We start from the raw sequence: 12,677 nt of genomic DNA on the forward strand, positions 1-12,677 counted from the left end.
AGGTCCTGGATGGCAGGGAGCTCAGTCTCAGTGATGTGCTTGGGTGTCCGCACCACCAAGTACATCACTGGGGCCGAGCTCCATGCCATCAAGGACCTGTGTAGGATTTTGTGTATGTAATCTAAACCTCTCTCTGTCTCTCTCTGTGTGTGTAGTGTCTGTGGCGTATGATCAAGTTCCTGCCAGAAACCATAAGCAGTCTTACTCTGGACAAGATCCTGCTGGATGTGCACAACTTCATGAAGCTCTTCCCCAAAGACCGCCTACGGCAGCTCAAGACTGACATGCCCCACCGCACGCTCCAAACTCTGCTACACACACTCTGCCGCCTGGCAGGGCCCACGGTTGGCACACACACTATTAGATTCCCCTTTGCATCCTCATACTTTTGTGTATATATAGTGTATGTGGATTCGTCTATTTCAGCCACACCTGTTGCTTAAAGGTGTATAAAATCGAGCGCACAGCCATGCAGTCTCCATAGACAAACATTGGCAGCAGAATGGCCTTACTGAAGAGCTCAGTGACTTTCAATGTGGCACCGTCATAGAATGCCACCTTTCCAACAAATCAGTTCATCAAATTTCTTCCCAGCTAGAGCTGCCCCGGTCAACTAAGTGCTGCTGTTGTGAAGTGGAAACGTCTAGGTGCAACAACGGCTCAACCGCAAAGTGGTGGTCCGCACAAGCTCCCAGAACGGGGACGCTGTAGTGGTAAAAATCGTTTGGAACTCACTACAGAGTTCCAAACTCCCTCTGGGAAAAACGTCAGCATAAGAACTGTTCGTTGAGAGCTTCATGAAATGGGTTTCCATGGCCAAGTAGCCGCACACAGCCAAGCGCCGGCTGGAGTGGTGTGAAGCTCACCACCATTGGTCTTTGGAGCAGTGGAAACACATTATCTGGAGTGATGAATCGTGCTTCACTATCTGGCAGTCTGACGAACTGTAAAGTTTGATAGAGGAATAATGGTCTGGGGTTGTTTTTCATGGTTCGGGCTAGGCCCCTTCCATTGAAGGGTAATCTTAATGCTACAGCACATTGACAGTCTAGACGAGTCTGTGCGTCCAACTTTGTGGCAACAGTTTGGGGAAGGCACTTTCCTGTTTCAGCATGAATGCCCCCGTGCACAAAGCAAGGTCCATACAGAAATGGTTTGTCAAGATCGGTGTCGAAGAATTTGACTTCCCAGAATAGTGGAGGCTGTTATAGCAGCAAAGGGGGGACCAACTCCATATTAATGCCCATGATTTCAGAATGATATGTTTGAGCATGTGTCAACATACTTTTGGACATGTTCTGTAATTTGCTTATTTAAATACCTTTGGATCCTCATAATTTGCTTATTTAAAGTTTCTGTTCCTTATACCCTAACCGCAATTTAACGTGTACATGTTATTCATTGCATGTACATTGCTTGCGCGTGTCAGCAACCATCTGTTGCAAAACACTGAAATATATCTTGGTTCCATTTGAGACACTCGAAGCACTGCAAGTCCCGCCTGTCCCATCTACTCATTGGTTTTCACGTGGGTGCTTGGAACGACGAGATTAATCAAAGATGACTAACTAGGTTTCCCCTTATCTGTGGCTTAATTGTTGGTTTTCGTATGACTGAGTCAAAATTCTACAAAGGACCAAATACATTTCAGGTAAAATAACACCCCAATGTTTCTCCCAGGTCACAAACTAGTTAAATGTCCATTTAATGTTTCATGCGTGTTTCCACCTGCCCCCAAATTAATACACTTGATTCACAGATATTTTATCCTGTCATTATCGTAGATGGACAAAATCAACATAAACGTGATGTTGCACATGCAGACAGTTTACTCAGGTTGTTGGCTTTCGTGATTGCCCAATTATGTCTTAATTACATGCGTGTTCACGGACTTGGCGCAATACCTTTACTAAAATTTGATTTCAACATTTATCCCAATAGTTTTGATGTTTGTGTTGAATGTTTGTCTTTCCATGAACAGATCCTGGATCACCTGTCACTGATTGAGAACAAGAGTGAGTCTGAATTGGAGGCTCATCTGAAGAGGGTTGTCAAGTCTGCCAAGACAGACAGAGAGACTGCACACACGGTACACTCCTACACATCTAGTTTGTTCACGGGCTCTCTTTTCCTCATGACAGATGGTTCTACATTTCCATCAGACACTCTGAATGCTGCTTGTTACTGAGTGTATATAGCCTCATATCTGCTATTTGTCGTCTCTTAAAAGGTTCCCAAATCAAAGGATGCAGAGGTGTTGGGGGAGATCTTCAAAAAGATCTCTTCCAAGGAGAACAGCGAAGAGGTGAGGTTCAGATTCCCATGTAATTACTGTCAGACAATCTAACCCAATGGCAAACTAGCCAAGAACGTTATCTACAAAATATAGGCCTTAGGTTAGGGATGATTGGTTTGGCATCAGCTGTGTGTGTGAGAGCGTGTCTTCCTACCCAGTGTGATTGTCTGGGTTTTTCCATGCTCTGCCATAGTGTTTCCCTGACAGCATGACTCTCTTTAATTGTAGGGTGTGTCTAAGCTGTGGGAGTTTAAGCAGAGACACCCTGAGGTGGACCTTGCCTCCCACCTGAAGAAGCTGCCACAGACATTTCAGACCTTTGTAGAGCACAGCCTAAACAAACTCTGCACAGAAGGAGGAGACAAGGCCAGGACACCATACCCCACCACAGGTACACACAACAGAGAGGGTAGGCATAGAGGATATAGCCCCTCACCACAGGTCCACACACATGCTTCTCAACACCACCTGTTCTAACCTATTATTTATCCTCATTAGGTGTGGGTCTGGACCCTACTCCTGGCAGAGACGAGCTCAGACCCTCAGTCTACCAGGAGCGACTCAAGATACTCCGACAGCTGCATGGCCTGGAGAACAACAACAAGGTACAGTATTTGCAAGAAGGGATGCGAATTCCGGTAAATTTTGCTGCTGACTAACCGGTGAATTCTTTAGTGTAAAATGGGGTAGTTATGAGGGTTCTAAACTGCATATGGAATTATTTTAAGATGGTTGTACTATGGATCATATAGCTATTTGAGTTTTGAATTGTAAGACCCCTTTAGGTATAAAAAACAACAACATTTGATTAAATATTGGTTTCAGCCTTTACTTCTTAAAGTCCATAGAAATCATTTGAATAACACATTTGTAAATGGCCTAATATATGACTAATACATTAAATAATAAGAAACAAGGTTTTGAAGTGTCTGTCCTAAATCTAGGATATATTTTTTTTAACTCAGGAAATGTATATTTTTACACATTTAACCCCCTTTTTTGGGTAGGCATATAACTACCTTCATACTTTAAAAACAATATATATATTTTTTTTTTTTTTACTGGTACCGGTTACGTTCATACTAGTCCTGTGACACTTGTAGGAGTTGTAGATCAAAACTGAGAACACCATGTTTGTGAGAATCTCCCCTTTCCATATTGGTCATAATTTTTTTAGCTCAAACCGTTCGGACGCTACAGAAGTTTTTGCAAGAAGACAATTTTTCGGGATGTCATGGTCTGACAAACACCACTCTAGCTCGGTCACTTTTCACCGCAGATAAACTTATGGATTTTGATGGTGATTTTTAAAATTTATTGTAACTTAGTCAATCAACTCTAGTGGGTTAACAACCGAATAAATTTGTTCCAACTAGTAAAATACAAATGCGTGCGTACAAGGCACTGCCATTTTTCATTAAGAGCTGAAACTTGACAAAATCAATCATCACAGTCAAGAGGCTATTATTGAACATTCAACTACTCAAATGAAATGGCCAATGTAAAACATTTTTTTAAATGCTCGCTTACAGTAGTAGGCTATCCCATAGAACTTTAGCCTATTGGCAAATTTTACATAATCAGTTTGTCCAACAACTGGAAAAAATATTGTAGCATAAAACAAATTAATGTAACGGGGGTTGAGTTGTTATTTTCAGTGACCACGTTGTCTGTCTGATACCCCACCGTATTGCCTTTGCACTGAAATGCCGACTAGAGGGTGCCCCCCCCCGAGGTTCCATTTTAATCATGTCAGATAAGCTACTCAGGTTATAAAACAGTGCAATTTGCTTGATATTATGAGTTGAGAAATAAATATAGTAGCAATAGAAAGGGATCCCCCTTTTTAAATGGTAACCATCAACTGTTTTCACACTAGATTGCATTTACAAATGTTGCACAAGGAACAGGCTTAAAGGAATGCATTTTGCTCCACGCAGCAAGCAGTTGTTTGAGGAGCTGCGAGCTCTCGCTGCCGACAGGTGATGTTCCGGTTAAATAATGCTCTGTATGCGGTGGGTGTTTGATAATTAAGATTTATAGCGAATTAAACAGACACGCGCTTGTTTAATTTTACTACATTATTCAAATTCACCTATAATCTGACAAACATGATCGATTACATGTATTCAGATGGTTTACAGTCAACAATTAACATCCCTATCTGCAAGCAACATCATCTGACCAATTGGTGACAGATTTCATGCGAATAATCTATAATCCTCAAAGAAAATATCAGCATTTTCCCACCAAATGGATTTGTTGTAGATAAAAATCAGTGTGATGTTAGTGCACACACTGTACTTTTTTGCTTAAGTTTTCAAGTACCGACTAAAAATTAAGTTCAATGTGTTTCCATCGCATTTTCAACTCTACAGATTAAAAAAATATATATATATTTGTTAAACTGTTGCGTTAAATAGCACGTGTCTACTCTGGTCTTGGCACCTGTTCTACCCAACAGGTAGTGTGGGTGGGCTGTGCGGATTGGCTAGTCAACATGAGATTATGGATAAGAGTGAGAATTTTATTTGTCAAGCATCGATCATGTCACCAAAATAAGACCCTCGGTTTATTGGAAAGCAGCATCAAGCTCATCACTGAACTTTCACCACCCTGTGAAATGTATTTAATCATAATTTATTTAATCCGTAGCTTAATTTTAACTATGGTTTTCTGAGTCGTAGTGGGAGGACCACACACCATATCATCGTGTGACTCCAAATGTACTTCGATATGGTTATTTTATCAATATTTCAACATAAAGGCATTTCCTCTGCCATTTCCCGCATAATACATTTTACTGACAAACTTCCTGTTTCCACCCCATCTGTGATTTTATTAAAATTGTATGTACAATATGACTTCACTCACATGAACTGTGGATGGAAATGTGGTTACTGAAACATTTTCTGTTCTAGTAGTTTGTTGCTGTTATTGTAAATAGTGAGTGGATTTCTCTCCTATTCCCCCTCTCCCGTGTAGCCTCAGCAGAGGGAGGGTGAGGACGAGCGCACCGGTCTTCTCTCCAAGCCCCCCGTGGCCCCCTCTATGGATGTGCTCCAGAGCAAGATGTCCCAGATCCTCCACAACCGCCAATCACAAGACCAGCGCCGCCCACAGAGCCCCGCCCGGCCCGCTGACTCCGGCTCCACAGGCAACCTAGCTGACCTCATGAAGAGACTACAGAAGATCAAGGGCAACCAACAATAAACTAGCCTGGGTGCCAGTCTGTTTCTACTCTTGCCAACTCCTTATGAAATTGTCATGCCAAACATCACGTTTGGCTTGACAATTACAATAGTTCAATAAGGGTGCAATCGTCAAAACAGCTGTCTGCTCGCTTAAGGGATGCTGGTGGCGTAAAGGACCAATGCACAAATGGAGTGTTTGAGCGGTGTATGCAATCAGTCATTGCCAATGAAGGTGATGTGTGTGTGATGAATGCGATGCAATGTTTGTATGGATTATGTTTTGTATTTTATAAATAAAGTTTGACAAATATCTTGAATTGTTCTAAATGTTCAAGGCTGAAAAGGGTAGGGGTGAAGGTCCAACCGAGTGACCGTTTTTATTTTTGTACTCCTTGTAGCAAGAGATCTTACATTTTCAGCTGCATTTAAACTATAAGAATGTGGTCAAGCGCCATCAGTGGGCAATTCCAAAATAATTATGTGAATGTATACATTTTTGTTGTGAAAGGATCAACTTGGGCGATGGAAAAATTATCAGCCTTTAGGCAATAGTGGGGTTTGTGTGTCAGTCAGGGTTTTGCTATATAGTAAGTACATTTTGGTGGTGTGCCCCTGTCCAGTAGTGATGGGAAGTTCGGCTTGTTTTACTGACTCGGATCTTTGACTCCTTCAGTCAAAAGAATAAGTCTTTAGGCTCATTTAATTAGAGTCCATAATGCGCAATGAACTGAACTTCAAATGTTCAAGCCTCTCGTTCACCATAAGGGGCTTACTGGAGCGGCCGTTTGTGACACTTGTAAAAGCGTGCTTTAAGACGTTTGTTAATTGCTTGGCATATAAATAAGGTCTAGTGGCTGCAACCGGACCAGATTGTACACTGAAAAATATAAATGCAACGAAGTGTTGGTTTCATGAGCTGAAATAAAAGATCCTAGAAATGTTCCATATGCTCAAAAAGCTTATTTAAATTTTGTGGATAAATGTTTACATCCCAGTTAGTGAGCAGTTCTCCTTTGCCAAGATAATCCATCCACCTGACAGGAGTGGCATATCAATAAACTGATTAAACAGCATGATCATTACAGAAACACCTTGTTCTGGGGACAAAATGCCACTGAAATTTGCAGTTTTGTCACAACACAATGCCACACGTCCCAAGTTGAGGGTACGTGCAATTGGCATACTGACTGCAGGAATGGCAACCAGGGCCCTGTTTCAGAAAGCAGGTTTAGTGAAAACTCAGCTGACTCAGAGTTGAAGGGAACTCTGGGTTTTTGCTTTCACAAAGCCAGTTCAGCTTAACTCTGAGTGAGTTACTATGGCAACATACTCCGTGAAGCTAACCTGCTCACTGGCAGGTTTTCAACTAACCCTGAGTTTCTCCTCTTTAGCTATAGGCTGCAGACTGAAGGTGTCAGACGTGGCGTGTCCTTTTCTTGACGAGACAGTTTATATTGAAGCACGAAATCACCGTCAGGAGAGAGTGATCAGACACCGCTTGGATTTTTAATTCCCTGATTATCTGTTTGAGCGTTAATGTTTTTCAGAACAATATTCTCAGCCCTCAAAACGTTCATATGACACATCGTGGACATGCTCTCAGTTCGGAACAAATTCTTTGTTGCACTTTGTTTTTTGGCAAGCGAGAGTTTTCTATATAACCTCGGTGACGCTAAGCATATTTCCAAGGCAACCGTCTGTTGGGCTGTCAGAAAGTGACTATTCCACTGAAATGTTTACTCTACACTTTTGTGGTGTTCCCAAGTCACAAACCCACAAGAATTCCACAGAATTGCAGGTATCAGTCTAAGCAATCATTTATTTAGTATGAAGCTTTGAGACTTGAAGCACTAATCAGTTAATTTGATATATTTTAGGGTTTCCAGGTGTGATTGGCTGCATAGATGGCACTCATATTCCTGTCACAGTTCCTTCAGTAAATGGAGATTGTGAATAGGAAGTCTTTCCACAGCATTAATGTGCAGGTAGGCCTAAATAGTAGCCTTTAGCATTCCAAATGAAAGATACTTCACAATACAGCTTCTGCAGCTAATTACTGTTCTGCACTGAAGATCTGTGTGATGTGATGTTGCTTCCATTTTGCTGATGTGGGCTGCGTGGCCTGGGTCTGCATGAATCGCAAGTTTTTCGTGAGTGTACTGAGCGCTAGATTTGCCCGTGGTGAGTTTAAATAGCAATATCCTATAATCAATTTTGTTTCCTACTATTGCAACAAACTTTAAACTATTATCATAGTTTGATGGTTACCTGCTCAGTAACCGGGTACCCCTGCCAGCCCTATTTGCTGAGCCCGGCCCGCAGCAACAACTTGGCTCACTGCAGGACACAAGCCAGGGTAGCGATGACCATTGAGATGCTCAAGGCTCGGTTCCAGTGCCTTCATAGGCCCCCCCCAGAAAGGGCATGTGACATTGGCATGTGTGATTCTCCACAACATTGCCACAATTTGAGAACAATGTCCTACTCAACCAGTTAACGATCCTGACCACTCCGCTGACGCACGAGATGGAAGAGCAGTCCGAGACAATATGCTACCGTCATTTCTGATTGACCCATCACCTCCGCAGTGTCAAATAAAGACAATATGCCTTGCTTTTTTATGAAGTCTGCCTCATTTCCTGCAAGTACACATGCAGTACAGTAGTTAATATTTATGTTCAAAAAAGTTAAATCATCCACCTGTGGGCACCTCACCCACCTTTAACTGATGTTCCAGCAGTTCTATTTTTATATTTTGCATCTGCAGCCATGTGGTCAATTTCTAAATTACATTTTTCAATTTATTTATCCAAGTACACCTTGTACAGCTGTTTCACATGGAACTATAGAAACACAGTGCCAGGTCTACTTAGTTTCATTGTAACTATAGAAACACAGTGCCAGGTCTACTTAGTTTCATTGTTCATTGTAAGTCATGGGCCGATGCTGAACAACATCTCATAGGTAAGTTGTGCTGTGGAGGTGGATGGACCCTCCGCCTCATTGTAATTCCAGCACTGGTGCAAGTTTTATTATGGTACAACACTATCGTCAACTTATGTTTAAGGTGTAAACCTCAATAGGACTCGATCTTCCCCCTCTGTGGCAGCTGACAAGGTGTCTTCATCCTCCTGTAATGAAAATTAACAATGTGTTCTACTCTAACCCATTATGAAAAATCTGTGGAGTATTAAGTGTACTTACAACTGCATGGAGGTCTGTTATGGCAAAAGGTTCCACCAGACAGATTACACCAGTAACTGGTAGAAGATGAAGATTAGACAGTTACATGTATAACTTTACCCAGAAAAGTACCCCACCTAATTTGAATTTTGGGTTTACAAGTGTGCAGGCCACATTTTTCAAATATATAACTGAGTCACCTTCAAATAGATGTCTGAAGGACAACTAAGAATCTGAAAAAGTAACAGCAGTCAATTACAAAGAATTGTACCGCTACAAGAAAATCAGTGCGCTAAGTTGTGTCAAAGATGGATGGGTGGGCGTCACTGAGGTAACACTGGCAAAAGGATGAATGTACATATACAGTTGCTTGAGAAAGTATTCACCCCCTTGGCATTTTAACCTATTTTGTTGCCTTACAACCTGGAATTAAAATACATTTTGGGGGTTTATTTGATTTACACAACATGCCTACCACTTTGAAGATGCAAAATGTTTTATTGTGAAACAAACATGAAAGGCAAAAAAACAGAACTTGAGCGTGCATAACTATTCACCCCCCCAAAGTCAATACTTTGTAGGGCCACCTTTTGCAGCAATTACAGCTGCAAGTCTCTTGGGGTATCTCTCTATAACCTTGGCACATCTAACCACTGGGATTTTTGCCTATTCTTCAAGGCAAAACTGCTCCAACTTCAAGTTGGATGGGTTCCGCTGTTGTACAGCAATCTTTAAGTCATACCACAGATTCTCAGTTGGATTGAGGTCTGGTCTTTGACTAGGCCATTCCAAGACATTTTAATGTTTAGTCTTAAACCACTCAAGTGTTGCTTTAGCAGTATGCTTAGTGTCATTGTCCTGCTGGAAGGCGAACCTCCGTCCCAGTCTAAAATCTCTGGAAGACAAACAGGTTTCCCTCAAGAATTTCCCTGTATTTAGCGCCATCCTTCAATTCTGACCAGTTTCCCAGTCCCTGCAGATGAAAAACATCCCCACAGCATGATGCTACCACCACCATGCTTCACTGGTGTGGATGATGTTCTCGGGGTGATGAGAGGTGTTGGGTTTACGCCAGACATAGCGTTTTCCTTGATGGCCAAAATGCTTAATTTTAGTCTCATCTGACCAGAGTACCCTCTTCCATATGTTTGGGGAGTCTCCCACATGCCTTTTGGTAAATACAAAACGTGTTGGCTTATTTTTTTCTTTAAGCAATGGCTTTTTTTCTGGCCACTCTTCCATAAAGCCCAGCGCTGTGGAGTGTATGGCTTAAAGTGGTCCGAAGGACAGATACTCCAATCTCTGCTGTGGAGCATTGCAGCTCCTTCAGGGTTATCTTTGGTCTCTTTGTTGCCTCTCTGATTAATGCTCTCCTTGCTTGGTCCCTGAGTTTTGGTGGGCGGTCCTTTCTTGGCAGGTTTGTTGTGGTGCCATATTCTTATTTTTTTTAAATTATGGTGGGATGTTCAAAGTTTCAGATTTTTTTTTATAACACAACCTTGATTTGTACTTCACAAGTTTGTACCTGACCTGTTTGGAGAGCTCCTTGGTTAGTAATGTTTGCAGACTCTGGGGCCTTTCAGAACAGGTGTGTATATGTACTGAGATCATGTGACACTTAGATTGCTCATAGGTGGACTTTATTTAACTAATTATGTGACTTTTGAAGGTAATTGGTTGCACCAGATCTTATTTAGGGGCTTCATAGCAAAGGGGTGAATACATATGCACGCACAACTTTTCAGTTCATTTTATGAAACAAGTAATTTTTTTCACTTTGGCCTATTTCAAATTTTGACTATTGTGTATGACCTTTCCATGAAATGCAAATAAATATCAATTTAAATTACAGGTTGCAATGTAACAAAATAGTAAACACGCCAAGGGGATGATTAATTTTGCAAGGCACTGTATCATTAATTTGAATAACTAACCTCTTATGTAGGCCCTTGTGTCCTGTGGGGGGGTGGTTGGGTCAAATGAGCTTCCTCCAGAGATGCCTTCAGCAATAGGTCGCCAACTGTTTTGACTGAGGGCCTTCTCTTCAGCCTCTGAGTGGTGGTGGTGGACCTCCCCCCCACCTGTTTTTCAGCCCTCAGCCTTTTTTCTATTGGCTGTAATGGAGGTCAAATTTGATATCCAGTAAGCACACATTTCTAGACTTGTATGTATAAAGGCATTTAGGGGTTACTTTCAAATAGACAATATTAAATACTGGCGGTGTTGGGATGGCTGAAAATTTTACTGTTTTGTCCTTGTGAAATTTTCTAAGCTCAAAAAGGGACAACTTTCTAAGTACTTAAATATATCACATGTTGAATGTAACCACGGAATGCTGTTTAATTAGGTAGGGTAGGCTAAACAACATCACCATTGCTTGTAATGAAATCATACCTTACCTATTTGAAGTATATTTTTATATTTCATCTTCAGTTGCTGCTGAGTACGTTTTGTGCCTGTTGGTTTGCACCTGCATAAATATTAAAACGCTCACACACACACATATACATGTTGAATAAGTGGAACGCTCGAGATAAAACTTTTCTTTTTCAATTAATACTCACGCATTGACTCGGTCAGCAAGTTAATGCCACGCCAGCTCACATTTTTTTGCTGCTGGCACAGTATTATTCATATTCTGCATACACATTCTTTAATATTTCTAACTGCACAGGGGAGAAGTAGTAGGTTCAAGCCCTTTTTTCTCCTGTTGCCATGATGAATCATGTTATCTGCGTTCCATTGAGGGCTTTTTATCTCCTCATGCACGTGCTTTACTCAGGGTTAACTTAACTCGGAGTTGATTGAACTAATTGTTATCACCTGTTCTGAAACTGAAAACTCTGAGTTTAAAAAAATCCTGTGTTCTCTACTCTGACATTTAATCCACAGATAAAATTGAAAACAAATAATTTCTTGCAGGGGCGCAACTTTGGTTTTAGAAGTGGGGGGGACATATTATTTTTCTTCTTTATTTTCAGTCGGATAAACACTCCAAACAGCCTACCTGAAAGATCGGAGGCGGCCCCGTGGTACTAAAGCTCACCGTTGCCTCGTTTTGTATCACATCCCAATGATAAAAATGCTATTTCAGAATGTGGGAGTGGACATGGGACATGTGAAAGTTGCGCCACTGGTTTCTATTAATCTCCTTTAGTAGTAGTCTGTGTCTAGTCTTCTTTTCTGTGGACTTTATATGTCGGTTGGCAACCAACTTTGTGCATTACCACCACCAACTGGTACTGAGGTCCACACTCCAGTCATCTTTCAATCAGCCTTGTGATGCTCCTAAAAACCAATGAGGAGATGGGAAAGGCAGGACTTGCAGCGTGTCATGCGTCAAAAATAGAAGCAATTTGTATTTTAACGCCTGGCTAGTCAGACTCTTGTTGACGTACGAGCAGTTTAGATTAAATGATTGAATAACATGTATGTGTACATTTATTTTGCAACGAGAGTGGTGTGGTCAGCTTGTTAGGTGAAAGAGTCTAACATAGCAGGCGTAAAAGAAACACCTGAGCAGTGTTTCTTTCTGTTCCTGAGCATAGAAAAAAAAACTGCCTGTAGGTTTTATTCTGCACTGTTCAACCACTCCAGTAAATGTGGAGGAGTTAAGATGGAGTGTTCCCTTAACGTCCAAAAGCCTCAGTCGGGTCACAGGCTCTCTTTCAATTTCCCCTGAAAACCGGATACATCTGGTTAAGATTGACCCCCCTGAGGGTGGATGAGAGATGACAGGGTTCTGGGTCATAGCTGTTTTTGATCTGGTTATAATAAGTTCAGAGTTTTGGATGGATTGACTAGTGCATGTTGGAGTGAACTTCAAAAGTGTGTACGTTACTGTAGGGCTTCCCTACAACTTTCTGTGTATGATGAAAATATGTGATGCAGAAAACCCCTGTTGCCAGGCGAATTTCCTCCGTCGCGACGTTCCTCTAAGGCCCTTCTGCTAGCTCGCTAGCCCCGGCCTGCTAGCTGTCTGAATCGCCGTGTCTCCAGCCAGC

The 12,677-nt window shown here is 41.7% G+C and overlaps 1 protein-coding gene across 1 annotated transcript in view; it reads left to right on the plus strand.

Moving 5' to 3' along the window:
- Positions 1 to 5,807, plus strand: part of LOC120045149 (cytoskeleton-associated protein 5-like) — an 89,083-nt gene extending 83,276 nt beyond the window's left edge. Inside the window, exons 38-43 of the mRNA XM_038990076.1 lie at positions 156 to 344; positions 1,982 to 2,089; positions 2,231 to 2,305; positions 2,525 to 2,687; positions 2,795 to 2,901; positions 5,282 to 5,807. Coding sequence (XP_038846004.1) covers positions 156 to 344; positions 1,982 to 2,089; positions 2,231 to 2,305; positions 2,525 to 2,687; positions 2,795 to 2,901; positions 5,282 to 5,509 — 870 coding nt within the window. The 3' untranslated portion in view covers positions 5,510 to 5,807. The remainder of the gene's footprint in view (positions 1 to 155; positions 345 to 1,981; positions 2,090 to 2,230; positions 2,306 to 2,524; positions 2,688 to 2,794; positions 2,902 to 5,281) is intronic.
- The last annotated feature ends 6,870 nt before the right edge of the window (positions 5,808 to 12,677 follow it).

The sequence above is a fragment of the Salvelinus namaycush genome, chromosome 1 (assembly GCF_016432855.1).
Source record: "Salvelinus namaycush isolate Seneca chromosome 1, SaNama_1.0, whole genome shotgun sequence".
Classification (NCBI taxonomy): domain Eukaryota; kingdom Metazoa; phylum Chordata; class Actinopteri; order Salmoniformes; family Salmonidae; genus Salvelinus; species Salvelinus namaycush.